This window comes from Salvelinus namaycush, chromosome 35, assembly GCF_016432855.1.
Source record: "Salvelinus namaycush isolate Seneca chromosome 35, SaNama_1.0, whole genome shotgun sequence".
Lineage (NCBI taxonomy): Eukaryota > Metazoa > Chordata > Actinopteri > Salmoniformes > Salmonidae > Salvelinus > Salvelinus namaycush.
In genome coordinates this window covers 21860091-21879204 of record NC_052341.1, presented here as the reverse complement: position 1 = coordinate 21879204, position 19114 = coordinate 21860091, and the positions used below count along the sequence as shown (strand labels likewise).

Below are 19114 nucleotides of genomic sequence, written 5' to 3'. Positions count from 1 at the left end.
GTGTGCCCCTGGCTAGCCATCAATAAAATACATTTAAAAATGGTGCCGTCTGGTTTGTATAATATAAGGAATTTGTAATGGTTTATACTTAAGTATATTTAAAAACAAATACTTTAAGACTTTTACTCAAGTAAGATTTTACTGGGTGACTTTTACTTGAGTCATTTTCTATTAAGGTACCTTTACTTTTATGCAAGTACTTTTTCCACCACCGTGTGTGTGTGATGGGAGGACCTAGGCTACAGCCAGGGAGTGGGCGGACTCGTCATATCATCATAACAACCTCCTTATGATTTTTCTCTCTCTTACAACTCTCTGGAGGCAGAAGAGGAGAGAGAGGAGGGTTCTTCGAAAGCAGGGACAAACTACTAATCCAGATTAAATCAACTACGAGCTCCACTAGTGTGTTTGTTGAAAGTCTCTGTATGTGCAATAACAAAATAAGGTAAAAGAGAGGGAGCGACCTGTTAACGCCGGGAAAAGATCATTCGTTCGTTGTACCGAAGCCCCGTGGACATGGAGCGCTTATGCGGACCAAAGCTCCCGTTCTGGGTAAGTAGGGCTTGTCGGTGGCAGTCAGTTGAGTTCGCGGTTGTGATCACCTCGTGCATATCACAAGGATCTGAAACAAGGCCATTGCCTTGGCCACAATGTTTACTCTGTGTTCCTCACCTCAGATATAAGAATATTTTTCGCTTTAACAACCCCTTTATATAGTTGACTTCTAGCAACGTTTCATGGTTCTTGGGTTTTTAGCCTAAAGTTAGAGTATAATACCCCTGCGTTGGCGATTTAAACATGACAACGAGCGCAGCTGAAAAAATAGATATTATAAGACAAGGAAATAAATAGTCGGTCCTGGAGGCTTTCATAAACTCAACCTGGAGCCCACCTACTAAGCAAAAGTATTTTGAAAATTTGTTGAAAATACGTATTTTGCAGACATTGAGAAGACATTTGCTTTGGTCGTTGTTTCTAGGGCCAAATTTCAACAGTAATAATTTCACTGTAATGTTCATGTCAATGAAGAGAGCATTATTCCACATTCAACAGTTTTATTTCCTATTTAAATAGCAAAATTTAGTTAATGTTCCAAGTTTGCTGGCAAACAGAACACTAACTACAACAACATTTTCAGTAATGGTTACAGAAATGTTTTACATCCTATGTAGTTGTTTGTCTACCAGTTAAATCCACTGACTGTAAATCAGTCTGAATAAAAGCGTCTGCTAAATGACCAAAATGTAAAAATGAACACTTGCAAAGCACACTGAGTATTATTTAAATTGGATTTGCCCCCAAACAAGACCAAATTTGAACCAAACATATTTGGACCAATTATAGATGTCTATGTTAGGTCCATATCAAGGCCTGTCCAGAGCGGTCCAAAAAGCGTAATATCAAAATGTAATTGTTACAATGTTGATGAACATGTAACCTACCCTTTTAAATCAATTAATCTCTGTGTGAAACCACACAGTGACCTCAGTCAACCTGACCTTTTTAAAGTTCACAGCGCATGAGCACAATATAGGTCAATTGTGCTTGTCTGTTTTGGTATGAGACTAGGCACCTGATTTCCCTCACTCTGGTGCGTATTCCACAAAAACGCTTTGTTTATGAGGTCAAGAGAGGTGAAGACCTCAAGTGTTTGTGCTGCCTGCCTTTGCTTGGTCTAGGTTACTGAAAAATGCCTGGTAATCCCCCTGGACTCAGGGTCTAGCTCTCATGGTATGAGAGCAACACATCACTGACAGATCTTCACATTCAAGGACCCGTCTTACATTTGGTTCCTTAAAATATTTTGGGTCTTGGCAGTTGGTTGCCAGTGTTCTGCTCCCCAAAGTCAACAGGAGAACAGGCCAACACATTTCTGGTCCAGAGATTGTTGACTTTAGAGGTCTCAGTCAAGGTTAGGACTCTAATACTGTACCTTACAAGTTCAACTAGTTCAAGCTAAATACACCCAGCCTATTTAGACTCTTTATTGGTCTGTATGTGTCTGACAGATAGTGGCATTGACGTTTCTTGGACTACTGTGCTGAGGGACAGTTTTTGCTTATATTGGGAATGCTCTCAAAAGGCCGTTTAGAAATACCTTTATTGCCTCTTTCACACAACTCAATTCATTATACCCCTCAGCTGGGTTAGAGACAGACTTTTGTTTATTATCTACTTCACTTGTTTTGGCAATGTTAACATGCCAATAAAGCCCTTGAATTGAATTGACGGACAGGGAGAAGGAGAGTGAAAGGGGGATGGGGTTGGCTGGGAAGTGAGAGAGAGGGATTTAGAGAACATGATTTCGGCCTCGATCACACCTACAGCATCATTGCGTTTAAGTACACCAGATGTACATTCATTTCCAAAGGAACGCTGCGTTTGCCTTGCAGCATTGCAGAACGTTCAGTGTGGTGCATTCGGGAAGTATTCAGACCCCTTCACTTTTTCCCCATTTTGTTACTTTACAGCCTTGTTCTAAAATGGATTCAATTGTTTTTTCCCCTCATCAATCTACACACAATACCTCATAATTACAAATAAAACAGGTAAAGATATTTTTGCAAATGTATTAAAAATAAAAAACAGATACTTTATTTACATATGTATTCACACCCTTTGCTACGTTACTCGAAATGAGCTCAGGCACATCCTGTTCCCATTGATCATCCTTGAGATGTTTCTACAACTTGATTGAATTTTCCACAGGTGGACTCCAGTTAATTGGACATGATTTGGAAAGGCACACCTGACAGTGCAAGTCAGAGTAAAAACCAAGCCATGAGGTCGAAGAAAATTGTCCGTAGAGCTCAGAGACAGGATTGTGTCGAGGCACAGATCTGGGGAAGTGTACCAAAAAATGTCTGCAGCATTGAAAGTCCCCAAGAACACAGTGGCCTCCATCATTCTTAAATGGAAGAAGTTTGGACCCACCAAGACTCGAGCTGGAGCTGGCCGCCCAGTCAAACTGAGCAATCGGGAGAAGGGCCTTCGATAGCCACTCCTCAGTAAAAGGCACATGAAAGCCCGCTTGGAGTTTGCCAAAGGGCACTTAAAGGACTCTCAGACCATGAGAAGCAAGATTCTCTGGTCTGATGAAACCAAGATTGAACTCTTTGGCCTGAGTGGCCTCTTTGGCCTGAACGTCTAGAGGAAACCTGGCACCATCCCTATGGTGAAGCATGGTGGTGGCAGCATCATGCTGTGGGGATGTTTTTCAGCGGCAGGGACTGGGAGACTAGTCAGGATCGAGGGAAAGATGGACGGAGCAAAGTACAGAGAGATCCTTGATGAAAACCTGCTCCAGAGCGCTCAGGACCTCAGACTGGGGTGAAGGTTCACCTTCCAACAGGACAACGACCCTAAGCACACAGCCAAGACGGCGCAGGAGCAGCTTTGGGGACAAGTCCCTGAATGTTCTTGAGTGGCCCAGCCAGAGCCTGGACTTGAACCTGATTGAACATCTCTGGAGAGACCTGAAAATATCTGTGCAGTGACGCTCCCCATTCAACCGGACAGCGCTTGAGAGGATCTACAGAGAAGAATGGGAGAAACTCCCCAAATGCAGGTGTGCCAAGCTTGTTGCTTCATACCCAAGAAGACACGAGGCTGTAATCGCTGCCAAAGGTTCTTCAACAAAGTACTGAGTAAATGGTCTGAATACTTTTGTAAATGTGATTTATTTTTTATATTTGCAAACATGTCTAAACCTGTTTTTGCTTTGTCATTATGGGGTATTGTGTGGTGATTGATGAGGAAAACAAACAATTTAATCAATTTTAGAATAAGGCTGTAATGTAACAAAATGTGGAAGAGTCAAGGAGTCTGAATACTTTCAGAATGGATAAATCAAAGCTATGCGTCAAATTGTATGCGTAGACGGCTTGACAGAAATGGTAGCAGAAGGTGAATGTTTAACTTTTTTTGCACACATATCCAAATGATGCTGCATACCGTTTTGCCCAATAACGCTGTAGGTGTGTTTGAGGTGTTAGATTAACACAGAAGCACACAGGGCATATAAGGTTCCCCCTGTCCTGCACTCCTCCCCTTCTCACCTTCCTTCCCTCGGCTTTCTCTGCTCTCGTTCTCTATCGATCTCAGATCTTAGATGGAGTCCTGCAGAGTGTGTAGTGTGTGGCATGTGCTCATCATACCAATGATGTTCTCAGCAAACGAACAAGTATGATGTCTGACCAGAGAATGTCTGTCTCTTTCTCTCCCCCCACTCTCCTGTTCTCTCTCTCTCTTTCTCTGAGTGTGTGTGTGTGTGTGTGTGTGTGTGTGTGTGTGTGTGTGTAAAGTCAATATACAGTATGTTACCTCCTCCTTTATTCAGTAGACTAACCTAGTTCTTAAGAAACCTTATGCTATGAGAACAGACGGAGAGGAGCGAAAGATAAATAGAGTGCATGTGTGTGAGAGGGAGATCTGAAGGGCTTTAGTACAGTGCAGTAGTGGCTGCTAAGGCCTAATTTGAGACGAGTTCAAGGTGGTTTTAGGCTTGTAGGCTAGGAAGGATTACAGTAATGTCTTTGACACAGGAGGACAGCGTGTAACTCCACACCTAAAGCTTAATTTTACAGCTACGTAGTATGGTTTCAGTTTTTCATCACTTTAATTCCCTATATGCTGCAACAGGTGTACTGTTGACATGCGGTAAAGCTAATCCTTTGGTTCACTCATCTCACAATTTGTAAAATTGTGAGCCTTAAAGTAACTGTCCAGTGAAAATCTCACTTTTAAAAGTTCATATTTTGTTAACTCATACCCAGATAATGTTGGTGACTCACCCTATACTTGTATTTGAGGGAAAAACATTTTTAAAAACCCATCTCAAACTTGTATATCAAACATACTGTTAAAAAATGTTTTCTATTTCTTCAGAAGATGATGTCTGGCCAATCAGCGTTATACTCACGTTAATATTTTTAATGACCGGTATACGCCCACACCATTCCAACCAGGGTTTTGACTGGCAACATTTTAATTTACTGGAAATTTGAGAAATTTACCTGACAGATATGCATTGGGTGTGTAACCTAATCAAATCAAATTTTATTGGTCACATACACATGGTTAGCAGATGTTAATGCGAGTGTAGTGAAATGCTTGTGCTTCTAGTTCTGACCGTGCAGTAATATCTAACAAGTAATCTAACAATTTCACAACTACCTTATACACACAAGTGTAAAGGAATGAATGATTAGGGTGACCAACCAGTGGTGAACATGTTAGAATAACTGTGCACAGTTACTTTTCATCAGCCAACAAGACAAGTAACAAATAGAAAAATCACTAGCCTATGTCAATCTACTAATGTAAAAAAGTTCTATGGATCAGCTTGTCAAAAAAGAAATGGCCTATTCCGAACAGACTCTGGGACAGTTGTGGGACGATAGATCACACTTTCATAAAACTAGTAGGCCTAGGCTACATTTTAAAAAAAAAGTTCAAAAGCAGAGTCTGATGCAACAGATGAGAAAGTTTAGCCTCTAATGTTGATACATAATTATTTCTTCATATTATAAGCTCAGCAATGTGCACAAGGCAGTAGGCTACGTGCAAATGTTCATTCCATAATGCAGTCAGCGGGAAAACACTGTTGTCAAAAGGGCACTGCTCATGCGAGCGGTTTCATGTGACCGAGATGAAAATATTCGTTAGAAATGTAGAAAGAGAGGAGATCTAATAGGCAACTTTGAAGCAAGGTAAGGCCTCGTATGTATTAAAACGTCCAGGTTTCAAACAATGAATTATGCGTTTCAAAATGCATACTGCCTCCAGCTCATTGCAAAGTGTTCTGTTGATGAAGCCTGCCTGCCATTGCGGTTAGATGCCGTGTTCAGAACAACTGGGAACTCGGAAATCTGACTTCTCTATTTTTTTGGAGGCCAAAAGACGGCTATTACTGACTCACGGAAACCCTGATTCCAACACAGAACATCTGCTTTTTAACACAAGTGTTAGGGAGCTTTTCTGAAAATTTCATTTACCAAGCTACCAATTACTTCACAATGGAATAAGTTAAGCTGCACTAAAGTTACCCTTAAGAAAAATACAGTTTACTAGTAACTTTGAAAAAGTAGTTCACAACATCCATACTTAATAAAACATTTTTGGATGGATAACAATTTCACTCGTATTGTAATTAAAGGCCCAATGCAGTCACATTTTATTTTACACACATATATATGTATGTTTCAGCTCCATTGACTTTGTAATGTATTTAATTAAGGGAAATGGTTTTCTGAGCAGCAAATAATATTACATTTACCTTCTTTCTACAACACTCATCCATTTCATCAGGTATAGAAAGACTGCTGGTCTATTGAGATTATGTATAACCGCAATCTTACTGTAATCTTTTGTAATTCTAAAGTGACCCACTTATTCAGTCCTGACTGGCAATTTGTGGTTGTTGAGTTATTAAATATATATTGTGTCATGAAGGGCCAGTTTCTCAGACACCATGGAGCATGGCTTTTAGTCCATAAATAGAGGCTTAATCTATGTCCAGGAAACCGGCCCGAAGAGTACACCATGGATGTTTTAATTGGTCATTTGTTGATTTTTTTGCAAATGTTCACCTTACTTTGATGAAAATATTTTGTCAAGTATACAGCTTGTCATGTAGAGTACACCATAGACGTTTCTTTGGTTAATTAATGACCAGTGAAACATCCATGGGTGTTGTCATGGTAATTTCCTGTATTACTCAATAAAGAGAGAGAGAGAGCCAACCACACACAAGTCAGAGTTAAATTATATATATTCCATCTTTAATATATATACAAGCTTCACCAAAGCCCTTTTTTGACTCTCAGATCAATTCAGTGTCTATAAATGAATTCTCTGAGAGTGCTTATGAAACAATTCTTAGTTTCATTTATAGCCAAGATACACCCCTCTCAACTTACAAAGAATCCATTACCCGAAAGAGGAGTATCCTATTGCTAGACAGCATCAGCTATAAATCATTGTTCAGTTTGATCTCCCAAGACAAGGTTTCAATCTCATGCTTGATACTTCACTGTCTACCAAAACATTACCTCATCCAATGGCATATATCAATTGTCATTTCTAGATACTCCCAAACCTGGACAAACTCAAAATCAGACAGTGAGCCTCTTAGGTCAAATACTAGGTCAAGATAAGGGCAACCTCAGAGGGGAAATACAATGGTTCCAAACACTGCCAAACTCCTTCCCCCTATGAGAAAAGTAGGGAGTGACTGGCGAACAGACATTGTATGAGATAACTAACTGGTTCCCCATTAATAACGCCATCCCGTCACATGATTTAAGAATAGTTACAGATACATTGACTTATGAAGACAAGCCTCACCTCTCCCCTCTCTGGCCCCAAGTTACTAAGCCCTATCACAGAAGGGGAAAATGCACTGCCAACCCTATATTCCAAAGGGCACCATTCTAATGACAAGTATCTCACAAGCATATGATGAAAATAGCATCTTATCTATCTATGTTACTTAGCTAAATCTGATTCTGCCACGACAGTGTGTCCAGTTAACCTGGCCTTTATTACACAATGGGGGACCAAGAGGTACTATTTCTATTGTTAGGACCCTGTTAATGTTGCTCACGTCTATATTTTATTTGTGTTATTTTCATTCATTCATTCATTCATCGTTTCTGTCTTGTGAGGAAGACAAAGCACTGATAATAAACTAACAAAGGATGTTTTCTAGAAAGGAAATCAGCCCTGTGCTGATTAGCTCAATGACTCATCTAATAACTGCCAGCTCCCTGCTCCTAACCTTTCCCCTATGGACGGATCGTATTATCATTCAGTCACTGTATGTCATGTAAGTGTGCTATTTTTCCTTTGTCATCTATTGATGTCCAAACGCTAATCTTGTCTATAATTATATTTTCACATTTATTTTCTATTGTTGAGAAATGTCGACTTTCCAGTCTTGCTGTTTCTGAAATGTACATTTTTTACCCCCTCAGTTTACACTTCCTCGCCGTGGCTTATTTTCTTTCGTCAATAGCAACGTTTTCTGAACTCTTGAGATTCTGCTGATCTGGAAAAACATCAGGAAATTAGATTTGCTGACTGTACAGTCATACTCATACCTCCAGAATGACCACAGTTTCACTGGGTCATCTTCTCATGAAAATACATATGAAGCACGCATACATACGTTTTACTATCCTTGTGGGGACCAAACAGTTGATTCCTATTCAAAATTCTATTTTCCCTAAACCTAAGTCTAACTCTAATTGCCCTTCTAGCAGTTATGCCTCTTCTCCCCGGCCCCTACTGTATGCCTGCAGCCAGCTCTCAGACCCAAACCATACAAACAGCCAGCATGGCGACGGGCAACTTCCTCTATTTTATCAGGGCCTATGTATAGTGGTCCTCCTTAGACATACAGTTGAAGTCGGAAGTTTACTTACACCTTAGCCAAATACATTTAAACTCAGTTTTTCACAATTCCTGACATTTAATCAGAGTAAAAATTCCCTGTCTTAGGTCAGTTAGGATCACCACTTTTATTTTAAGATTGTGAAATGTCAGAATAATAGTAGAGTGATTTATTTCAGCTTTTATTTCTTTCATCACATTCCCAGTGGGTCAGAAGTTTACATACACTCAATTCATATTTAGTAGCATTGCCTTTAAATTGTTTAACTTGGGTCAAACCTTTTGGGTAGCCTTCCACACGCTTCCCACAATAAGTTGGGTGAATTTTGGCCCATTCCTCCTGACATATCTGGTGTAACTGAGTCAGGTTTGTAGGCCTCCTTGCTCTCACACGCTTTTTCAGTTCTGCCCACACATTTTCTATAGGATTGAGGGCAGGGCTTGGGATGGCCACTCCAATACCTTGACTTTGTTGTCCTTAAGCCATTTTGCCACAACTTTGGAAGTATGCTTGGGGTCAATGTCCATTTGGAAGAACCATTTGCGACCAAGCTTTAACTTCCTGACTTTTTTTTTTAAATGGTCGAATTAATAAACTAAACTAAAGATGTCTTGAGATATTGCTTCAATATATCCACATAATTTTCCTCCCCCATGATGCCATCTAGTTTGTGAAGTGCACCAGTCCCTCCTGCAGCAAAGCACCCCCACAACATGATGCTGCCACTCCCGTGCTTCACGGTTGGCATGGTGTTCTTCGGCTTGCAAGCCTCCCCCTTTTTACTCCAAACATAATGATGGTCATTATGGCCAAACTTCTATTTGTTTCATCAGACGAGAGGACATTTCTCCAAAAAGTACAATCTTTGTCCCCATGTGCAGTTGCAAACCGTAGTCTGGCTTTTTTATGGTGGTTTTGGAGCAGTTGCTTCTTCCTTGCTGAGGTGCCTTTCAGGTTATGTCGATATAGGACTCGTTTCACTGTGGATATAGATACTTAAAAAAAAAAAAAAATTCTACTTTGTTTTTATTGTAGGAACACAAAGAAAGTACAAATAAAGTAAAATAAAATAACAAAGATCTGGCAGTTACAGTTCACTTCATACCTTCATCATCATATTAGTTACATTGGCATCTTTGAATTAGACCTTTTCCAAGTACAAAACCCATTTTTCCCAGTATTCCTGACCTCTCTCCTGTTGAGTTCTTAAAACAAAGGTCATACGCTCCATGTGGTGTATTTCTTCTACAATGTCTATCCATTGTGTCACTGTGGGAGGGTCTTTTTGTAGCCATTTCCTAGTGATAGCCTTTTTACTGGCTGCCAGTAGGACCTTCAAGAGGTACTTTTCTCTATTGTGTAAGTTATCAGGTATTTCACCCAAGTACAAAGAAATGAATGTTTGTTCTATGTCAAATCCCATTATTTTTCCAATGTTAGATCTTATTTCTCCCCAGTAAGTTTCGATTGCGGGGCAGGACCAAAAGATATGAGAGTGGTCCGCTCTCAATAGACCGCATTCTCTCCAACAAGGGTGTGGCGAGCCAGTCTGTTTTGATTTCAGTTTAGGTGTTATGAAGAAACGTATAACATTCTTCCAACAGAATTCTCTCCATGACCTTGAGTTGGTGGAGCTTTGTTGAGGATATAGATACCTTTGTACCTGTTTCCTCCAGAATCTTCACATGGTCCTTTGCTGTTGTTCTGTGATTGATTTGCACTTTTCGCACAAAGTACGTTCATCTCTAGGAGACAGAACGCGTCTCCTTCCTGAGCAGTATGATGGCTGCATGGTCCCATGGTGTTTATACTTGCATACTATTGTTTGTACAGATGAATTTGGTACCTTCAGGCGTTTGGAAATTGCTCCCAAGGATGAACCAGACTTGTGGAGGTCTACCATTTTTTTCCTGAGGTCTTGGCTGATTTCTTTTGATTTCTTTTGATCAGCCACCAATTGTGCAAGTTCTCCCACTTAAAAAGATGAGAGAGGCCTGTAATTTTCATCATAGGTACACTTCAACTATGACAGACAAAATGAGAAAAGAAAATCCAGAAAATCACATTGTAGGATTTTTAATGAATTTATTTGCAAATTATGGTGGAAAATAAGTATTTGGTCACCTACAATCAACCAAGATTTCTGGCTCTCACAGACCTGTAACTTCTTCTTTAAGAGGCTCCTCTGTCCTCCACTCGTTACCTGTATTAATGGCACCTGTTTGAACTTGTTATCAGTATAAAAGACACCTGTCCACAACCTCAAACAGTCACACTCCAAACTCCACTATGGCCAAGACCAAAGAGCTGTCAAAGGACACCAGAAACAAAATTGTAGACCTGCACCAGGCTGGGAAGACTGAATCTGCAATAGGTAAGCAGCTTGGTTTGAAGAAATCAACTGTGGGAGCAATTATTAGGAAATGGAAGACATACAAGACCACTGATAATCTCCCTCGATCTGGGGCTCCACGCAAGATCTCACCCCGTGGGGTCAAAATGATCACAAGAACGGTGAGCAAAAATCCCAGAACCACACGGGGGGACCTAGTGAATGACCTGCAGAGAGCTGGGACCAAAGTAACAAAGCCTACCATCAGCAAGGGCATTGGCGATGAAACGTGGCTGGGTCTTTCAGCATGACAATGATCCCAAACACACCGCCCGGGCAACGAAGGAGTGGCTTCGTAAGAAGCATTTCAAGGTCCTGGAGTGGCCTAGCCAGTCTCCAGATCTCAACCCCATAGAAAATCTTTGGAGGGAGTTGAAAGTCCATGTTGCCCAGCAACAGCCCCAAAACATCACTGCTCTAGAGGAGATCTGCATGGAGGAATGGGCCAAAATACCAGCAACAGTGTGTGAAAACCTTGTGAAGACTTACAGAAAACGTTTGACCTCTGTCATTGCCAACAAAGGGTATATAACAAAGTATTGAGAAACTTTTGTTATTGACCAAATACTTATTTTCCACCATAATTTGCAAATAAATTCATAAAAAATCCTACAATGTGATTTTCTGGATTTTCTTTTCTCATTTTGTCTGTCATAGTTGAAGTGTACCTATGATGAAAATTACAGGCCACTCTCATCTTTTTAAGTGGGAGAACTTGCACAATTGGTGGCTGACTAAATACTTTTTTGCCCCACTGTACATCCACAGGTACACCTCCAACTGACTCAAATGGTGTCAATTAGCCTATCAGAAGCTTCTAAAGCCATGACATAATTTTCTGGAATTTTCCAAGATGTTTAAAGGCACAGTCAACTTAGTGTATGTGAACTTCTGACCCACTGGAATTGTGATACAGTGAATTAATTATAAGTGAAATAATCTGTATGTAAACAATTGTTGGATAATTACTTGTGTCATGCACAAAGTAGATGACCTAACCGACTTGCCAAAACTATAGTTTGTTAACAAGAAATTTGTGGAGTGGTTGAAAAACGAGTTTTAATGACTCCAACCTAAGTGTATGTAATTTTCCGACTTCAACTGTAGATCTAGGATCAATTTACCCTAGCCAAGTCTTACCCTTAACCATTAAGGGGTGGAATGTAAAACTGACCTTAGGTCAGTGTCTACGGGCAACTCCCGGTACAGTAGTTAATAGCCCATTTCCCCAGCAGAGAGCTCTCTGGTCTAACACGGAACAGATGGTGCCGTGCACAATTCATTTTTTTACAACCTCAGACGATTTCATAACATCCAGCCTAAAGAATGTTGCCCCTAACACCACGTACTCACGAGTAGAAAAGTGAACGTTCAGAGATGATTCACATTTCTTTGATTACTTTATTATTATTGAAAACTTCCAGTTTTTCAGATGATGACTTCAGATGAATTCTGTAAGTAACCAGAGTACAACATCCATTGGAGGGTTCTACTTTAAGTAGAAAAGTGAGTTTTAAAGACACGATTCAACATTCTTTGATTCTAAACTCTGAAAAACATAATCTGTGAACTCCACCTGACCCGGGGTTGTCAGTGTTTACGGTGTAGTGCTAACCATCTGGTAGGGCTTACAGAACCCCCACACAACACATCTGATTAACAAAACGCCTCCGATTACTTACTATCTGGTTATAATGTATGGAGGGGGGAGAGTGAGTATAGTCTGTACAGACAAGCTGGCATACATACAGCTGGCATACAAGCTGGCATTCAAACACCAATCATTATGTTCATGCAACATCATACTAAGTAATTAGATGCCTATTGTTCATAACGTATGTTGAATGCTCATTAGATGCTGTAGAGACAATCCCTCTGAGTGACGGAACTCATAAGGGGCACATTTAACTTGAGTTGAGACAGAGATGCCGATAACAAGGCAGCGTTTTACTGTACTTCATATCAGATTCCAATCACACACACATCAGACAAATCAATGCTTTCTTCCAATGCCAACAAAACAAATACACTGAGTGTACAAAACATGCTATTTGCATGAGACTGACCAGGTGAATCCAGGTGAAAGCTTATTGATGTCACTTGTTAAATCCACTTCAATCAGTGTAGATGAAGGGGAGGAGACAGGTTAAAGAAGGATTTTTAAGCCTTGACACAATTGAGACATGGATTGTGTATGTGTGACATCCAGAGTGTGAATGGGCAAGACAAGAGATTTAAGTGCCTTTAAACAGGGTATGGTATTAGGTGCCAGGCTCACCGGTTTGCGTGTGTCAAGACCTGCAACACTGCTGGGTTTTTCACACTCAACAGTTTCCAATATTAAGAAAGTGTCCACCACTCAAAGGCCATCGAGCCAACTTGACACAACTGTGGGAAGCATTGGAGTCAACATGGGCCAGCATCCCTGTGGAACGCTTTTGACACCTTGTAGAGTCCATGCCCAAATAATTGAGGTTGTTCTGAGGGCAAAAAGGAGAGCAACCTCAATATTAGGAATGTGTTCCTAATGTTTTTAATGTCATCATCTCCAGCTCCACCACAAAATCGACGTGTGAAAATGGCTCGTTTCTATATTTTGTAGTTAAAAAGACAGGGAAGATAAGTGTTTCCATTCCAATGACATCAACCAATTAGTAGGCAGTTAGTGGGCAATGCCTACTCATAATTGGTAGAAGAAATCGGCACGATGCGCACTGATGATGTCATTGGAAACACTTACAGTATCTCCCTCGATCTTTTTTAATACAAAACATAAGCACGCAATTTTCACATAATGTTGATGTTGGGGTGGTGGACATGAATATGAAGTTGAAAAATTAAGGCTGTCGTGACAGATTGGCTATTGAGTAACAGTAGGGAACTTGCCACAACTTGACTGCAGTAATTGCCAGGCATTTCACAATATGATATTATCAAAATACTTAAGTGCCGGCACCGTATGTATTGCAATTCGATACTGTGATTTTATTGTTATTCGATGTTCCAAAAATATTGCTCACCATATGTCTGGTGCAGAGGGATAAGAGATAGCTATGAGAAAAATAATTTTGATCAGTAGCTAGGTTTCCATCCAATTGGCGACCAGATCTTAATTAGGGTTGGACGATATATCAAATTCATTTGATTAATTTGAATGAATGTTTTTGAGTGATATTTAAAATACCTGTATCGCAAGAATCAAGTTTTTTTTATTTTTCCTTTTCATGAGCGTTTATGTCCGCTTGTTCTCATGTTCTATTTGTGGTCTCGTCTCCTTCACTCGTCTGCTGTGTGCACCTTCCCATTTTAAAGCAGAGATCTGTATATAATGACGAGATGCACGTCTCCTCCCTAACAATGGGAGTCCTTGTCCCAAAGGTGGGAAGACAGGCAATGAGCTTCCGTACAAAATAAGCCCATAGAATCGCATTGGCCTTATATTTTGGACAGATTTGAGCTCTTTTAGGTCTTCGTCTCTTCCTCTATGGTTTACACACACACCAAGCCCCTGCCTCTCTCGCCAACAAAGTTGAGAGAGATCACATCTTCCTCTCTGACAAGTGGTTTCAACTCGCTATTTGCATTTGAGGTTTAGGCCAACAGAATCGGTCAAATGGACACCAAAACACATTGAGACATTATTTTACTGTAATGGAGGAGAAGTTAACCTTTCCAACGATGCCCTTTTATGTGTCAACTCCTCAAATTGCACACAGAGCAGACACTACTAAAACAAGAGTATCTATGAACATTGATTCTGGAAAATGAATGATCAGTTTGTCGCGCAGGGCATTGGGATACCACGTACCGCTAGCAGCATTTCAACCAAATACTGTTATACTAGCTGTCTAGTTTGTGTTTTATAAAGGTGCAATAAGCATAAAACACAATTGTATAAGGAATTGGCAACTTGTTTTCAATTGGCAACTGATTTCAACATCGGAACAAAGTGGACAGGCTAACATGCTTTTCTAACAGTCGTAGACAGACAGAAGGGCGTGTTCATAACAATTCAACTGTTCAACCTTGTTAGCTAGAAAATACTGTAGATCCAAGTTGGCTAAACTTGAAATATAAAGATTAACTGGCTAATCACTAGCACATGGGCTTGAGAGGTTGTTGATGAAACCTGTGTTTAATTTTCTATAGCCTAATGCCTGCTACAAGAAGTTATCATTAGTGAATGTGCATTATGCATGGTTCTAGTTAAATTTATAAGACAAAAGGGCATTTTCATAGACAGACTTGAAAGCCAGATCAGCGATTATTGCAGCAAAAGAAATGCAGGTTAAACCTATTTGGATAAAATAATTGAATTATTAGTGGGTCTTATGGTTGTGGAATGCTTACATTTAGCCTAGGTGTAACTTCACAAGCCCTGCATTCATTAGATTATTGCTGGCTGTTTGAAATGCAGTGTATGTGACCTTTAATTGTACAACAATGCTTATTTAGAGAGAACATTTTTTTTTTTTTAGATATACACTACATGGCCAAATTAATGTGGACACCTGCTCGTCGAACATCTCATTCCAAAATCATGGGCATTAATATGGAGTTGGTCCCCCCCTTTGCTGCTATAACAGCGTCCACAATTCTGGGAAGGCTTTCCATTAGATGAACATTGCTGAGGGGACTTGCTTCCATTCAGACACAAGAGCATTAGTGAGGTCGGGCACTGAGGTTGAGGGATTAGCCCTGGCTCGCAGTCGGCGGTCCAATCCCAAAGGTGTTCGATTGGGTTGAGGTCAAGCCTCTGTGCAGGCCTGTCAAGTTCTTCCACACTGATCTCAACAAACCCTTTCTGTATCGATCTCGCTTTGCTCACGGGGGCATTGTCATGCTGAAACAGGAAAGAGCCTTCCCCCAAACTGTTGCCACAAAGTTGGAAACACACAATCATCTAGAATGTCATTGTATGCTGTAGCGTTAAGATTTCCCTTCACTGGAACTAAGGGGCCTACCCCAAACCAAGAAAAACAGCCCCAGACCATTATTCCTCCTCCACCATACTTTACAGTTGACACTATGCATTAGGTCAGGTAGCGTTCTCCTGGCTTTCGCCAAACCCAGATTTGTCCGTCGAACTGCCAGATGGTGAAGGGGGATTCATCACTCCAGAGAACGCGTTTCCAATGCTCCGGAGTCCAATGACGGCAAGCTTTACACCACTCCAGCCGACGCTTGGCATTGCGCATGGGGATCTTAGGTTTGTGTGCGGCTGCTCGGCATTGTAAACCCATTTCATGAAGTTTCGAACGATCAGTTCTTGTGCTGACGTTGCTTTCAGAGGCAATTTGGAACTCTGTAGCGAGTGTTGCAACTGAGGACAGACGATTTGTTACCCGCTTCAGCACTCGCGGTCTCTTTCTGTGAGCTTGTGTGACCTTCTACTTCGCGGCTGAGCTGTTGTTGCTCCTAGACGTTTCCACTTCACAATAACAGCACTTACAGTTGACAGGGCAGCTCTAGCAGGGCAGAAATTTGAACTGATTTGTTGGAAAGGTGCCATCCTATGATGGTGCCATGTTGAAAGGCACTGAACTCTTCATTAAGGCCATTCTACTGCCAATGTTTGTCTATGGAGATTGCATAGCTGTGTGCTCGATTTGATACACCTGTCAGCAACGGGTGTTGCTGAAATAGCTGAATCCACTAAATTGAAGGGGTGTCCACATACTTTTGTGTGTGTGTGTATATGTAGTTTATATCCTGAATCGCACGTTTTACATTTTTTAAAGATTTTTAGGCCATGTCGCCCATCCCTAATCTTAATGCGGATTTTAGAATATGCGCATGAAGAAAATGTGCACATTTCCAATCCAGTAGTGTGTTTCTACCAAAGTCAGTGGGTTATGACGTAGTGCACACAAAATGTACTTTTTCGCTTAAGTTTTCATGTACTGAATAAAAATCTAAAGTTCAATGTTTTTCCATCACATTTTCAAATATACTAATAGTTTTGTCACAAACTGTTGCATTAAATATAACATGTGCCTACTCTGGTTTTGGCACGTACACTCCCGAACTTGGTCCTAGGGCCCCCAATGGAGCACGTTTTGGTTTTTGCCCTAGCGCTACATAGAGGATTCAAATAGTCAAAGCTTGATGATGAGTTGGATATTTGACTCAGCTATCAATTTTAAGCTCTTTTCAAAGAACTGTGGTTGTGTCCTGAATGTATTTTCCACTTCATAGATGTGAAACAGCTACCCATGATAAGTGGTCTCATTCAGGATGTTCACATGAGAAGCACACTGCTCAGTGATCATAGCTATTTCTTCTGGGCATATACAGTATGCTTTACTTATTTTGTCATGTTTTGAAGATTGTGGTGGTCATTGTGAGGTTCAAATACATTTTTATCTCCCCATGAAACACCTTTAGTGTACTTATCAAAGGCCCATTATCAGCAACCATCACTTCTGTGTTCCAATGGCACATTGTGTTAGCCTTTTAAAATGATTAACTTGGATTAGCTAACTCAATGTGCCATTGGAACACAGGAGTGATGGTTGCTGATAATGGGCCCCTTCACGCCTATGTAGATATTCCATAAAAATGTGTCAGTTTCCAGCTACAATAGTAATTTACAACATTAACAATGTCTACCCTGTATTTCTGATCAATTTGATGTTATTTTAATGGACAAAAAATTAGCTTTTCTTTAAAAAACAAGGACATTTCTAAGTGACCCCCAAACTTTTGAACAGTAGTGTGTGTGTGTGTGTGTGTGTGTGTGTGTGTGTGTGTGTGTGTGTGTGTGTGTGTGTGTGTGTGTGTGTGTGTGTGTGTGTGTGTGTGTGTGTGTGTGTGTGTGTGTGTGTGTGTTACTCCGCAAGCATTTCACAAAAAACTCTACATCTGTTGTATTTGGCAATTTTTTTTAACCTTTTATTTTACTAGGCAAGTCAGTTAAGAACAAATTCTCATATACAATGACGACCTAGCCCGGCCAAATCCTAACCCGGACGACGCTGGGCCAATTGTGCACCGCCCTATGTGGGGTTTTGATATGGTGACAAATTAACTACAAATATAATATCTTAATTTGATCACTCTGTTGTCACAGAGAATTTTCCTGCACAGCATTAAATGCAAATTGTAGTGTATTTGAGGTTTAAAGTCTTCTAAAGTTTTAAAGGAACTGTCCAGTCAAAATGTCACTTTTAAAAGTTCATATTTGGTTAATTCATACCCAAATAATGTTGTTGACTCATCCTATACTCATATTTGTGGCCAAAGCATAAATAGGAGAACCCCCCCACGGTGTACGCCCACACCATTCTGTTGTTGTGGTACGCCAACACCATTCCACACAGAAGAGGGGGGGCAGATCTGTCATCAGCATCTAGGAGATGAGGCCTTCCCCAAACTGTTCAGTAAAATTGCATTCTGTTTCTGTTGTCATTCAGTTAAGCTTGTACTTGATTGAATTTTTTTTTTAAATTAAATGGAAAGAAAACTATTACTCATGGGTAAATTATAGGTCATATTTCATAGAAATCTGGAAACACTGGACAGTTACTTAACAATGTCAGACTTGATTTGCCCTAATAAAACATTTATTAATCCTTACAACAATGTCAATTTTTAATTTTATACAACGAGTGGGTCTAATCCTGAATGCTGATTGGTTAAAACCACATTCCAGCTGGTGTCTATTCCACAAGTTACCACTGGCTAAATCTATGACGTTAAAATGCCTATTTACTATTTTCCATCTGACTGCGCAATCCACTGTCTTATCAGCCCAGCCAGGCAATTTATAAACTTGATCTCCACTATAAAAAGCATCGAGACATCATCTCTCATCTTTTAGGCTAACATTTAGTTTTCAACAGCGGAGATTTGTTTAAAGCTTGCTGTCTGTCTCTATGACATTTGTAACATTGTTTTAACATTCAAATTCGATCTCCAGCTGTCCCATAGTAATGCCAGTGTCGGGAGTCGGAACGTGACAGATAGGAAGGCAGCGTTTCTCAGCCAGCCAAAATCATGAATCATCATTTTTATGGATATATACAAAGAAACGTCAACTGAAAAAAGGTACAACGAAACGAAGTGCAGCTAGTTTGCAGTCTTTCCAGCTTCAGTTTGCAGTGATTGTGTTAGCTGTATTGTTGGATAGCTCCTCTGAACAACAGTGTCCTGACGAGAGAGCACATTTTCTACGCCAGGAAAAATCGCTCCTCATTAGCTCATTCTTATGGATGTATCCAAATAAATGTCACTAGAAAACAGCTTAAACAAATGCAAATGCAGCTACTTTATTATTCGGGCTGCACTGTTTGACGTGACTGTAAGTTAGCCGTAGTTGGCTCGCT

At 40.4% G+C, this 19114-nt stretch overlaps 1 protein-coding gene across 5 annotated transcripts in view; it reads left to right on the top strand.

Annotated features, from left to right (window-relative positions):
- Positions 1–305: 305 nt before the first annotated feature.
- The window catches only part of abcc3 (ATP-binding cassette, sub-family C (CFTR/MRP), member 3), a 56971-nt gene continuing 38162 nt past the window's right edge, over positions 306–19114 (top strand). For all 5 annotated transcript variants that reach the window (XM_038974800.1, XM_038974801.1, XM_038974803.1 and 2 more), the window contains exon 1: positions 306–552. In XM_038974800.1, the coding sequence (XP_038830728.1) occupies positions 517–552 (36 nt within the window). In that variant the 5' untranslated portion in view covers positions 306–516. The remainder of the gene's footprint in view (positions 553–19114) is intronic.